The sequence below is a fragment of the Arvicanthis niloticus genome, chromosome 3 (genome assembly GCF_011762505.2).
Source record: "Arvicanthis niloticus isolate mArvNil1 chromosome 3, mArvNil1.pat.X, whole genome shotgun sequence".
NCBI lineage: Eukaryota > Metazoa > Chordata > Mammalia > Rodentia > Muridae > Arvicanthis > Arvicanthis niloticus.
The window spans coordinates 85,353,847-85,367,578 of record NC_047660.1 but is presented as its reverse complement, the minus strand read 5'-3'; the positions used below and the strand labels follow the sequence as shown (position 1 = coordinate 85,367,578).

Below are 13,732 nucleotides of genomic sequence, written 5' to 3'. Positions count from 1 at the left end.
GACAAAACACACCTTTCCCTCTCTATAAAACAATTAGTTCAAGTGTTTTGTCGTTGTGATGGAAAGGTGCCTAAATATACAAAGCCTTTGCCTGCTGCAGTTGGGACAGGCCAGTATCTGAGAGGAGAAATGAAATCTACCATGCTCAGTGAGGCCTCTTGGAGTCTCAGCTTCAGCACAAGAGCAGGTTTTGACTCTTCATTGGGTGTTCCTTGTTGACATGTCAAAAGTGCCCAGAGGCCCTATCTGTAGTACCATGGTCACTCCTCATCGGTGACCATCCTGACCATCCTGGATCACTGAGGGCTTGAGTTTTCTTTGTTCCACTGCTTCCAGTGAAATTATTCCAGAACTTACTAATACTGGGAAAACATTGATGCTGTACCAAAACCTGTAGTTGTAACTGTGACATTGGGTGGCATAAAGCCTTGTCCAACTTTTAGATCCTCAACTCTTACTCTGTATGGTGCCAAAGCCAGAGCTTGTGATTGGCTGCCCACAAGGCACCTGGCACTCCAGAGTCCCGGACTCAGCTCACCATCCACTTTCAAGTATTGCTGCTGTGCTGCTGCGCTGGCAGTCTATAGACTACAGAGCACTCCTTCTTGTATTGGAGGGCCTCGACTGCCTTTCTAGGAGGTTACTCTGTGTCCTAAGGACCAGGAAGCAGGATTTTAGGTAGGGTGGAAGGTGACTTGGGCATGCTGCACTTTAGGGCCAGCCACCAGCATTGCTAGTGGCATGAATTAGATGGTAAAGGGAGGGTCAGGGGTAAGTATGGTGGTGTATGAGAGAGCTGATTCTAACTGATGGGAAGCAGGAACCACGTAAACGGAGAGGATGAAACAGCGGTGTCAATACAAGAAATACAGGAGCCATCATGGCTCTAAGCATTTTCATTTGGGTATTCCAACTCCGGGTACATTGTAATCCAACAGACAGGGTAGAATTGTACTAGCAGGGTGAGACAAGAAGGCTGATGCCTTCAACTCAGAGCTTTGCAGTAAAAGTTGGCGGTGAGTTCTGCATCTCTAGGGATGCTGACTTCGCCCTACTCAGTGGCAGAGCTCTTAACCAAGCTTGCAGGGAAGTACTCACTGGATTCCAAGGAAGCAAAGGAGTTGCTAATAGTGGAAGGCCAGTGGGCAGTTTCAGAGCTCAGGAGGATGGTCCAGCCAGACCAGAGTCCTTGGAGTCCCCAAGCCGCAGCTGGAGTATGATCAGAAGCAAGAATGAGTGAGACAGAAAAAGCAAATGGTAAAGGGTAACTAGGAATCCCTCAGTGAAGGGCCGAGTAAAAGAATGAGCATCAAGAAAGAAGACAAGTGGTGTCCCAAGCCAAGAGAGGAGTTGTGTCACAAGATAATGGAAGAGTTGTCTTCAAAGGAGAAAAGTTCCCCTATGCATGAGCCTGCAGAGTCTATCTCCTGCCTTAGACCACAGGCTCAGCAATGATTCTGGAAGTTGGTGATCAGAGCTGAGTTTGAAGGTGTACAAGAGCAGGGTCTGGAGGGAGACTGGGCCAGCAGAGCGCAGAGCTGGGTGGACCAGAGATAAGCTGAAGATGGAAAAATAGCAACAGAGATGTTCTCTGAGAAGAAGACAGCCAGGAGAACAGGAAGTGGAATCCAAATGAAGAAGGAGAAGAGGGAAGAATGGGGCAGGAATACCAAACTAACCACACAGCAGCACAAGGTGAAGCCCAGGGCTCTGGGGGGGGGCGGGGGAAGGGGGGCTAGGATAATCCGAGGGAACTTGGAACTTGCCTAGGCTGAGGGAAGAATGGAACTGAGGAGATCTTGCAAAGAGGATGATGGGCCTCCATCCTTAGCTGAACCTAGTTCAGAAAAAAAAAAAAAAGTGTATCATCCAGGCAGCGCATAAGTAGCAGATGGACTTCCTGGAGCCAGAGTGTGGGTGTCATGGTTAATGTGCATGAAACCTATAGTGTGCGCATGTCTGAAAATGTCCTGGTGAAACACGCTGCTTTACACACAAAGTAGAGTAAATGGATAGTAAAGTGAACATGTGTGGGAAGGCCACAAGACTGAGAATCAAAAACCCAGGTCCAGTTGGCTGACCCTTCTCTTCTTGGCGATGATGGCCATGGAGGACCCAGGCATGAGGATCCTGTCTTTACAAAGTCTCACATTGTACGGATGACAGATCCCTTTAGAAAACTGAAAAGAAAGAACCTCAAACTCTTAGACACAGCCCAGACACCTTCCTAAGAAGACTAGTTTGTCGGTGGATCCTCTAAGACCAACCCTAGATCCAGGAGTCTGTCTTCATCTGACAGCTGGAAGAATCCTACCCAGCTGCCTGCAGCAGCCACAAGCTGCAATAAGGAAGCCCCTGCACTCCCTTCAGCAGCAGCACAGTCCCCACACAGACCAGGTGCTAATGAGCTCTTCTGTTTGCTGACAGAAGACACTTGTAATAAAGTTTAATGTGGAAGAACAAGGTGCATAAAACCGGAACTGTAAACACCTCTAATTCTATTTTAAACTATAAGGTGCCGTGCATTAACATTTAACAACCAGACACTGAACTAGCATAGCACCAGTCAAGCCGTTTTTATTGGAAAGCAAGTACCAAGTCGTCTTTACCAATGATAAAAGAAGGGGCAGAATTCATCAGCACCATCTCTCATGCCCCACTCTGTGAGTTCATTAAGAGTCAGATCCAAATTATGGTGCAAAATGATGTGGATTGCTTTGGGAAAGAAACACTAGGTAAACCAGACACAGCTCCAAGTCCAAGCCTTGTGAATCTGGGGAAATTTCCCCAGATTTTTAAAATTTCCCAGATTTTAAAAATGAGAATTGTTCAACGTGTACCAAGATACAATATTAAGTCCACTTTGTCTCTGTAGAATTCTGACCACTGAGCCTGAGAAGAATTCACAGTATCTTCTCCCTCTCCCCAGCCCCTCTGCTTGTCCACTCACCTCCAATCTCCTCTGGCATCTTATCTCTGGACTTGTCATACTGGACACTTGAACACCATTCAGATCTGGCCACTTTTGTTCTCCATTGAGGACTATGCCTACTGCCAAGGCTACAGCTTTGGCCAAACACTCTGAAGACACTCTGAAGACACCTCAACTCTCCAAGGAGCTCAGGATCTATATTTCTGTTTCCAACACTTAACATGCTTGCTACTCAACAAGACCCTCAGCTTAGAAGCAGGGACATTCTCTCTGGAAGATACTGAGAAATTCAGGACCTCAGGTTCCATTCCAGGCCTCCCAAAGCAGGATCTACAGCTTACGAAGGCTGCAAGTGATCTGTACGCTATAGAGAGAACATTTATCTAAGACCTAAACACCTACACATCCCACTGCAGAAGAAGCTCAGTGAGACCACACTGGATGCAACCTTTCCCCCATGCTGTAAATCTCTGCTTTGTTTTCTTTTACAAGGAAAAGTTTCTGCTCCACACGTGGGGATTTGGGGTTCTGGGTGAGGTCATCATTCCTACCACGTGGTTACCTGGCCTCACAAAAGGGCTGGCTCCAAATGACAGAGCTGGTTACTCTCTCAAACCTAAGTTCCCTAAGTCAGGACTGGAAAGGCATCTTGTAGGGAACCATCTTAAAACTCAAAGCCAACACAAAACCCACCCTCCAAATATGGGTGACATGGTGCACTGGAGTCAGCCTGGTGGCACTGCTCCAGATGTGCTGTCCCTCCTCTAAACCTGAGGGTCTCTTCCTCAGGGAAGTGCATCTGTGGTGTGATTTACCTCATGTGCCTTTAAGGGATCCCCAGTTGCTGGTCAACTGGCCCTTTAAGAATTCTTAGCTGTTACACCTGTTTGACCTTATGACCTTTAGTGTTGCCTCTTGAATTTCTGATAACAGGAAAGAATATAAAAAAGGGCAACCGAGGCAGAGGCAGGTTGGGCAGGGCTAGCAGAGTAAGAAGAGGAGGCAGTTGGTGGAGAAGATACTGTTAGGAGCCAGCGGAGCCAGCAGAGGCTGAGATGAGCAGATAGGCTAGAACAGTTGTTAGAGTTTGGAGCTGCTAGTATTGGGGAAACTGGGACAAAGGATTGTTTAAGCAGACTGCTGGGGAACTGAGGGGGGAATGGTTGGGAAGAATGTATGAAGGGCCTGGGCTGGAAATTGAGAGGAGGGCTGGCCGGGAGTTAGGAGAACTGGTTGCTGCTGTAAAATGGCTAGCCATTTTATATGCTAGCTGAGATTCTCCATTGAGAATGATGTCACTCAACAGTTTGGGACACAGAGCAGTGAAGGTTCACAGTTAAAAGGACAGTCCACCTTCCACACCGATACATGATTCAACGGGCCATGGATCGAAACTGTGTGGTGCTGAATATGTACACTCTCGTTTTCTGGTCCTTATTTCCTAACTGGCATTTTTATTGCATTTATATTGTATTAGGAGCTATAGGTAATCTAGAAATGATTTAAGTATTCAGAGGATGTGAGAAGGCTGCACATAAGAGTTATATTTTATATAAAGGATTGGAAGCTTGGATAGGTCAGGGTCCTAGAAACAACCCCAAGGAACAATGGATGAGCACACAGCCACTGGGTGACATAGATGGAAGCAGGCTCCTTGAGTCAGGGTGCTCTGTCTTCCCATGCTGCAAGGAAGTGAGACTTACATAGCCTTTCAGAATTACGTCCGTTTCTATCTATCTAGACCAGGCAGAATCTGGATTCAAGTAGTAGGATACCGAGGCAGCTTGTGGTTAAAAGAAGAAAGAGCTGAGTCGGGGAAGGATTTAGGAGACCCAAACTGGCTTATGTGCCGGCAAGACATTTTTACCTGTTTCTTTCTCAGCCTCCATGGGTGTCAGCCTGTTATCCTCAAAAGGAGAAGAGAGCTTCTTTCTCACATGGACTGGCTGGCTGAGATGGAGCATGTCCAACCTTCGTACTATGTTTGTGGACTGGGGCAGGAGCCCTGTTCTTGTGCATTGAGGGTATGGCCATCAGATCACAATGACCCTGACTGATCTCTAGATGTCAGTCTTTGGCCAACCCACACAGTGATACATTAAATTCTAGGAAGTATCCATGTCCTTTTCATGCCTCTCAAGGGGTGATAGGCCCTGTGTGGTGTTTCCTGGGAGCTGAGGAAACTTTAGTCCTGTGGTGAAGAGGGGATCCTAGTGAATCCCAGCCTTCCCACGCCACGACTGTTTCAGCTCAGGGCTGTGGCTCTGAATGCAGCTCAACATCGAGTGAGCTTCCTTCCAGTCCCCGTCCACGCTGCCTATAAAGACGCCTTGCCATCTGTGAGCTAGGCCAAAGTTCATCCCAAATCCGCGCCTGTCTGCACTCCATCTCTGAGAAGTTTGAGGTCATGCTTGCTTTAATTGCATTGAGCACGAAAGCAGCTGTCCATTTGGGAAACTACTCAGTGATTACATCATCACTCCTATTGATGCCTGATGGCAAGAAGAACCCTTTGCACTTTCTAGATGATGGATGCTTCCCCTCACTTCGCTTCAGAAATGTTGATTCATGGTTAGTGGTCTATTTGGTAAAGAAAAAGCGACTAGGCACATTTTCTGAGCAAGAATGGCCAAAATATGTCAGTCACTTCAAATAAGCACCAGGTACAAATTGCTCATTGCCCCTGCTCTGAGGGTGCTGGTGTGGTTTCCTTTTGGAGAAGGCAGAGAGACAAGCTCTGCATGGGTGCTGTGAGGCTTCTGTTCCCCATTAAAAGGAAATGTTCAGTGGGTTCCCCCATTCCCACAGCTTGTGTAGCTGTGACCAGGACTTGACAGAAAAGGGCTAAAGTGAATCTGTAACAGTTACAGCTTCTGGATGGTCCTGAAATGCACGCCCCATTCTTAGTGGAATAGGTTCATGTCCCTGTATGATGACTCTTAAGCTTTCGCTGTGTTCAAAAGAGGGTGGGCTTGGGGGTTGCAGGTCCTCATCACATCTTCATTGCCCCACTCTCTACTCTCAGTGTCCCCGCCCGCCTGTGTGGCTATGTGTGCAAATTAAGAAATCATTTTGTATCCTCAAGACACTGCACATACAGCTGCAAGTGCCCTATTGTGATAAAACACAATATTCTCTATGAAAATCATGGTATCAATGGTATGCTAATAGTGGTTTTCCCCTTCCAAAGAAGATGCTTTGGAAAGCTCTAGTACACTATTCTAAATGGTCTTTCTTCTTCAAAATCTGTTTCCGGCATGTAGAGAGGGAACAAGATGCTGGTGTCATCAGAGAGCGTGGACTTCCAACCCTGTTTCTGCAGAAAACAACAGCTGCCACATTTGGACCCTTTCCAGCGAACACAAGAAATATTCACAAGGAACCCTGGGTCTGTGGGAATATTACCGCTATAGAACAAAGTTTGCAGGTAAAAATTTGCCTTTAAAATCTAGGGATCCCACTTCAAGGTAGGGACTCATTAGATCATGTGCAAAGCTTTGGGTTCAAACCCACATACTGCAAACAAAAAGTTTGGTTGTTTTTATTTGTCTCAAAATGCAAAGTGGCTTTAGCATGGAGCCCAAGAGAGATTGTTTGTGTGTTGGCTTATATTTTCCAGAACCTTAGGATACTCATTGTCCCATGTAAGTTTCAAGAATTCTAGGAGGGGTTACAGCATGTTTTTTTTACACATACAGAATATATGAGGTGATCTGAGGTAATAAGAAACTCAAGGAAGTCCCATATTGATATAGAGGGAACAACTCACACCCTAGCTGTGTTTAAAATAGATCATTTATAATATATACATTGTAAAATTACATAGCCAAACAATGTTTATAGAGTGTAGTAAGTGGCCACCAGAGTACACATACATCAAGAAACATCCTTAATAACACTGCGGAAATCAAGGTGACTCTTACTTCCATTAAGTCTGACATTTTTGTACATTGTTTAGGTCCACAGAGCAACTTCCCCACAGACTTATGCCCCATGGTCCCCTGACATCCACCCAAGGCCTTCATGGTTCTCATCCAAGGCTGAGATGGCTAAAGCACTTGCCAAGAATTAAGTCCTTCTAGACACTTTCCCGGCTTGGCTTGTACTTTCATTTCTATGCTGAGGGAATGGTGAAAAGCCCTGCTCTCTCTTGAATGGGAGTTGACTAGTTTGGCACGCTTTGCTCACTTACGTGATATACCCACTGGAACCACACTCGAGTCTTTGGAAAGAGAGAACAATATGTCTTCCTAGCACTGTAGGTCCATTCTGCCAAAGGGGGACAAACACATTACAATGCTGTTCTTGTAGATCTCGATGAAGTACGGATCTAAAGACATGAGTACCAGAATTTCCTGAGCCATACCTCAGACTTTCAACCACCAGTACCTCTGCCCTCGCATGGCCAGCTTCAGAGTGTCTATTAAAAACAATGGGTGTCATCGTAAGTGGCTGCTGCCATCACTACCAGGGGATTGCTCTGCCCTGGGTGTCCTAGAGCCTCAGAGAACTATTGAGTCCATATATTCCCCCCCCCCCCTCTGTGACCTTTACAGGCATTTCCTGTGGCTACAAACTGGGTGCTTGATGTCTTACACAGAACAAGGGCAGCTAATTAAAATTAAGATTTGATTTTCCTCTAAAACTTTGAGACTCAAGAAGAGGAGAAGTTGATACAGTTGGCTCAGGCAGATGTTCTCAGAAGCAGAGTCCTTGTACTCAGGACCAGGCCATGGATCTCTTGTCTTGGGAGACATGGCCAAGGGCTGGCCCTTCACTTCTGGGAAGTGCGTACCTCTTAGAAGACATCAGAATGCCGTGGGAAGGGGCTCCCCATCACACTGAAGGTACAGGTGAAAATACAAAACTATGACATTTGTTTCTGAGTGTCATAAATAACTGGGAGCACAGATGACAGCCAGAGAGGAGGTGTCACTACAGCTGGTTCTCCTCGAAGAGGATCTGTGCATACACAGTGCTGGTGGGGACGCCTTTGGCAGCCCGGTGTGGTTTGATCAGCTCCAGCTCCGCATAGGTCAAGTTTTCCTCAGTGATCTTGGGCTATACAGAAAAATAAAAACAAAAAGCAAAACATAATTCAAGCTGACTACTGTCAGTCATCCACCATGTACTGATTTATCAAGTGTATGTTTTCATAGTACTTATAGGAAGATAAGAGAAATGTATAGGGAAAAATAAGTAAGAACATATTCACAGACAAGTCACAAGGTGTAGCTCATTGCACGATGTAGAATACCATGCTCTGCCAAGAGACACGGTGATTAATGTTTAAGTTTGTATCAGTTACTCACAGAAGCCACTGGAGTCTATCCCGCAAAGCAGAGTAATAGCTCTGGTCAAAAGGAAATGTACAAGACACAGAAACAAAGCCTACTAGAAAGTAATAACAAACTTAGAAAATCTGTGAATGGTGTCATTACATAACTAAAACTTCAGATTATCTGGAAAACTATAATGAAGAAAATATTTCTCAATACATGCTAACGAGTATAGAGAGAAGAGTGGTCATGAAACATTCTAGTTTAAGTGTTTTATCATTTAATAACACAAAAGGGTTAAGCATTGACTTGGTTTGAGTTTCCATTGCTGTAAGGAGACACCATGACCACAGCAACTCTTATAAAGGAAAACATTTGATTGGGATTGGTTTACAGTTTCAGAGGTTTGGTCCATTATTATCATGTCAGGAAGCATGGCAGTGTGCAGACAGACATGTGCTGGAAAAGGAGCTGAGAGTTCTACATCTTGATCCTAGGGCAGCAGAAGGAGACTGTATGCTACACTGGGAATAGCTTGAGCATAGAAGACCTCGAAGCCTGACTCCACAGTGACACACTTCCTCGAGCAAGGCCACACATACTGCAGCAAAGCTACCTCTCTCAATAAATCCACTCAAGCACTCAAAGACATGAATAGGAGCCATTCCTATTCAAACCACCACAAGCATCAAACAAGAAGTTGGGAAGTGAACAAAATAAGCAAAACCAACAACAACAAAAAAATAAAAAAACCAAACAACAACAATAACAACAACATCCAAACAAAATAATAAGGATGAACGCAGCAAAACCAGAAACTACACAAAAAATATCTAGAATCAGGTACTTGAAAGTACTCATAATGAGCATATACTAAAAAGCTGATCACTATTAAGAGGAAAAAACATAAGAAATCAAGAACTACTAAAAAATAAAAATAGAATATAAAGGAAGGAAATTTTACGTACTATTAGAAGATTGTGCGACTCAATATACTAAAAAAAAAAAAAAGAATTTGAAACACAAGGTAAAATGACAATGTCCCAGAAAAATATAAATGACAAATGTTAACTGTAGTAAAAACTGAATTTGCTAAATACTCTTTGAGGGGCGGGGCAGTAAGGCAGACCTGCCTCTTCGCAGCACCAGCAGAGAGGGTGCGGTTGCAGGGCATCTCTGAAGGAAGCGCCTGGGAGCATCTCACACCATTAAGCTGATCAGAGAGTAAGAAGGAAGAGAAACGTGTTGTGTTTTAGAACAAACCCTGTGCTCATACACGTTTTCATTCAGATTTATTCAGGAGGATGAAGAGGCATATAGTCGTATTGAATATGATAGGTAATCATAGATTCAAGTGCATTTTATACAGGAAAGCAAGCATGGATCAGTATTTTAAAATAATTACTAGTAAAAGATCAAAGGAGAGAAACATCGTGATTGTCTCTATAGACGCTGGAAAGCCATTTGGTAAGACTGAAATACCACTCTTTAACAAAATCAGTCTTTGAATGACATAGTCACAGCTATGTGTCTTCTTAATATGATGAAGAGATGTTACGATAATGACAAAAAAACTGAGCATGGTGGTGCACAACTTTAGTCCTGGCACTCAGGAGTCAGAGGCAGGTGGATCTCTGAATTCTAGACCAGCCTGGTCTACAGAGTCTGGTGATATTAAAAGTATACAACTGAAATAATTTAAATATGGTAATACTGGGAGGCAATAAACATATATATCAGTGGGACTGGCTAGAGACTCCAGAAGTTAACTGAGATATCATCTTTTAGTAAATGCTATTGGAATATTTAGGAGAAAGAATAAAATGAAATCGCATCCTATATCAATCCACATAGGTTTAAAATATGTATACTTCTAAAACTAATGAAACAACACATGGAGAACTTTCAAAAATCCCATCTTAGGAGTAGGATGGTTTTTATAAACGGTGCATTGTCCTGCTCTGGATGGCAAAATTCTAAATAGAGTCAAAGAACGATCAAAAAGAACAAAAAAAGATGTTTACAGCTCATGTCTAAGGGGCTTACAGTTCAGCAAAGATCTGGACTGACAACCCACTTGGAAACAAAGGAAAGAAAGGGGTGCCAGAGACCACTGGGGGTTCCCAGGAAAGCGGGGGATGACAGAGACTGCCTGTGACTCCCAGGAGAGGGTGTACAACAGCTCTTGCACAGATGAAGTGAGACAGCCTCACTCATCCCCAGTGACCCATAGTTTTGCTCTTAGTTCTTTGAGAACTACATAGGTACATTTTTACCATGTTCACCCCTCCTCAACTCGTCCCAGATCCCCCTCTTCACGATCCACCCAACCTCATGTTCATTTTTTCCATCCATCTATTCCAATGTGTTCTGCCTAATATGTTCATGGATGTGTAGCCTTTCACCGGAGCAGGGTCAAACTCTAAGTGGCAACATCCATAAAGAAAACTGACTGTCCCAGTTGTTAGTTGCCAATTGCTCCTTCTCTGGGGCTGAAACTTCATGTTCACTTCCTGTCTCCATTTTTCAGTTTGGTCTGGCTTGCACGGGGCTTGTGCATGCTGACACAATCACTGTTTACATGTGACTTTTTGTCTTTACGTTTCCAAACATGTTTTAAGTTGCCCAAACTATCATGTCCTCTTATCTATTCTTTGGGTCAAGCAAAGAAAATGAGAGATCCTCACGTTCTTCAGTGGAAACCCGAGAATTTGCAGAATGGAACATATGATGCTTTAATCTTAAACATCCATAGAGTTGGGGCCTGGCGTGTAGTTCAGGAGTGTGCTGCTTACCAAATACATTCAAGACCTGGGGTTTGACCCTTGGTTTCAAAAATCATTTAAAACTGATGGAGTTGTACATGGTCGGTATAGTGTCATTTGTGAAAATATGTGTGATTGATTATAATATATGGATGCTACCCTTGGAAATCAGCAACTGGAGAACCTAACAGCCATGATTTCAAGGGGTGTAAACTGGGTTGCTGAGGGGACTCACTCTTTATTATATATATTTGCTTAATATTTTTAAATGTTATAGTAGGCTTCTATTTGCCCATTGAACTGATTAATTTAATTTGTAACTGGATAAGTGAAAGTGGTCGCTAATTTAGGGCCATATCAGTATTTTCATTTCAGCAACTCTGCATTTCTAGCCTTTGATGTTAAATTTGAGCTTTCAGTTTTCAGCTTTTGTTTTATTGTCATTTTGTATCACACTCTTTTAAAACAACAAACACACAAAACCTATATGCCTTCACCCTTTTTAAAATAGAGACCATGACAAACAAACTGTTGACAAGGAGAAGTTTCTCAAACAGAATATCAAAGCAGAGAGCCTTTGTTCTTTTGAGACAAACACCAAGAAGACTAGAGCAAGAGGCAAAAGGCAGACAAAGAACTTCATGCCAACATATGCGGCCAAGTGATTTCTGAGCAGGCTATTGGCACACCTGTCTAGCCATTTTTCAAGTTCAAAGTTAAGCACATTTGTACGGATGGAGACTCTGCTTTCCTTCTGACACTGACGGCTTTACACTGCTTCTCAGCCGTCCACATCTTACCAGCCAACAAACCGACCCCATGTACGCTCTGGCCTTTTGTTTAATTACATTTCACACTGTAATGATTCCATTTAAAAAACACCACGTGTCTTCCAATAAGTACTCAAAACCCAACTCATGTAAATTTTAGAACCCAGGTTTATGAAATCATATTGTCCAGTTGTTTTATTGCATTACTTTGAAGCTGTATTGTTTTCTAGCGTAGATTATCTGTTTATTCTTAAGTTATTTCATTACGTTTGGATATGAAAAATAACACCCGCTTTCTCAATACAGGTCACCAGGCTGGCTTGGCTGATGTGTTGTTTTCATACATTTTTATGATGTTCCTATAGTAAACATAATTTAATAAAGCCAAAGCACACTAAATAAATAATTGCATCTAGAAAAGCAATAAAAACAAATAAAATTAGTACTTTCATAAGTGGGAAAGGTACTTCAATTACTGCTACAAGCAACAACCCACCATAAAATGTGTACAATCATTTCCCTTATGCATATTTCTGGAGTGTAATAATTTGATTGAAGATATGAGGTAGCACGCAGGAGGCTCAGGACTGTGAAGTGTATACAGTTTACCACAGAAGACGCATAATATCAGTGCTTGGCACCTTTAAAGGACCTATTGCTTTCCTGGCAGGCACAGTTGGTTGGCACTATCAAACATGTGCTTAACTACACTCCCCAGCTTGGTGAACTGGAAATAAAGTCCTCACAGCCGGGAAGGCAGGTAAATGTATTCTCACTAGTTTTTATCAACCCGTCTTTGTTAACACTGATGCCTCAGTAAATCTTATGCTACTTAAAGAAGAAGGTTAGAGGTGCTTTCTGGTTTCTCAGGAAGACGAGGTAAGATTAGAGACACTAAAGCCAGAAGCCAGGAAGTGAGTGTGGTAGAAACATCACAGGTGGCAAGGGCTTGCCATAGCACAGAGCCAGGTAAGGTATCTGTAGCAAGCAAAGCCTTGATTGCTATAGCCCAGGCTCTCTCACTATGACCTTGGCTAGACAAAACCAACTTAGCTAAGATACCATCCCCAGTGTCTACAACAATCCCAGCTCACAACAGAAGTGCTGAGTCTATGGAAATGGACAGGAAGCACCCTGTTAGTTCTCTAGAGGCCACCAGCTCTTAAGATGGTACTCTTCGGGCCTGTGTGGCAGTTTCTGAATGCTGGAGGGATAGAGTGACAATCGGTCCTCTGTATCTCTCAGTTTTGCAACCAGCTGTGGATTAAAAATGTTTCTGGGGAAAGTTGCATCTGTATTAAACCAGTGGACTTCCCTGGCGTTCCCTACACAGCACACTATGTTTCTATGCATTTGCATTTTGCATTATCTTTAGTAGGTGAATTATTAAGGGACAACCTCAGGTGTATAGAGGACATAAGGAGGCTACATTTTGATGCAGATATGCACCATTTTATGAGAAGGATTTGTCTTTTGGTTTACAAAAGGAATTCCTCCAAAGAATTACAAGGGTGGGTATGTGCAGGCATTATGCCTCAGAGCACAGGCTGCAGCCAATCTAACCCACTGTTTCCAAGCCCCCTTGAAAACCTAGGTTGCACCAAAAGCATGACAGGAACTTCAAAAGTGGAATCAATGGGGCTCTGATGGAGCCACTGCTATACACAGATGCTGCTGAATTTACTGGAGGCAGGAGGCAGGCAGTGAGACTTTCTGAATGGGTCTGAAGCACCTCTCTAGTCTGGTTACTTCCTCCTCCTCCTCCTCCTCTTCCTCCTCCTCCTCCTCCTCCTCTTCCTCCTCCTCCTCTTCCTCCTCCTCCTCTTCTTCCTTTTCCTCTTCTTCTTCCTCCTTCTCTTCCTCTTTCTTCTCCTTTTCTTCTTCTCATTCTTCTTATTATATTTTCCTTCTTCTTTCTCTCCTCCTCCTCTTCTTGTTTGTTTGTTTTTTTCCAGAGTTTTTCTGTGTAGTCTTGGCTTTCCTAAA

The 13,732-nt window shown here is 43.6% G+C and overlaps 1 protein-coding gene across 1 annotated transcript in view; it reads right to left on the bottom strand.

The window, feature by feature from the left end:
• Positions 1–6,456: 6,456 nt before the first annotated feature.
• Positions 6,457–13,732, bottom strand: part of Vstm4 (V-set and transmembrane domain containing 4) — an 85,124-nt gene continuing 77,848 nt past the window's right edge. The window contains exon 8 of the mRNA XM_034498606.2: positions 6,457–7,993. Within this exon, the coding sequence (XP_034354497.1) occupies positions 7,868–7,993 (126 nt within the window). The 3' untranslated portion in view covers positions 6,457–7,867. The remainder of the gene's footprint in view (positions 7,994–13,732) is intronic.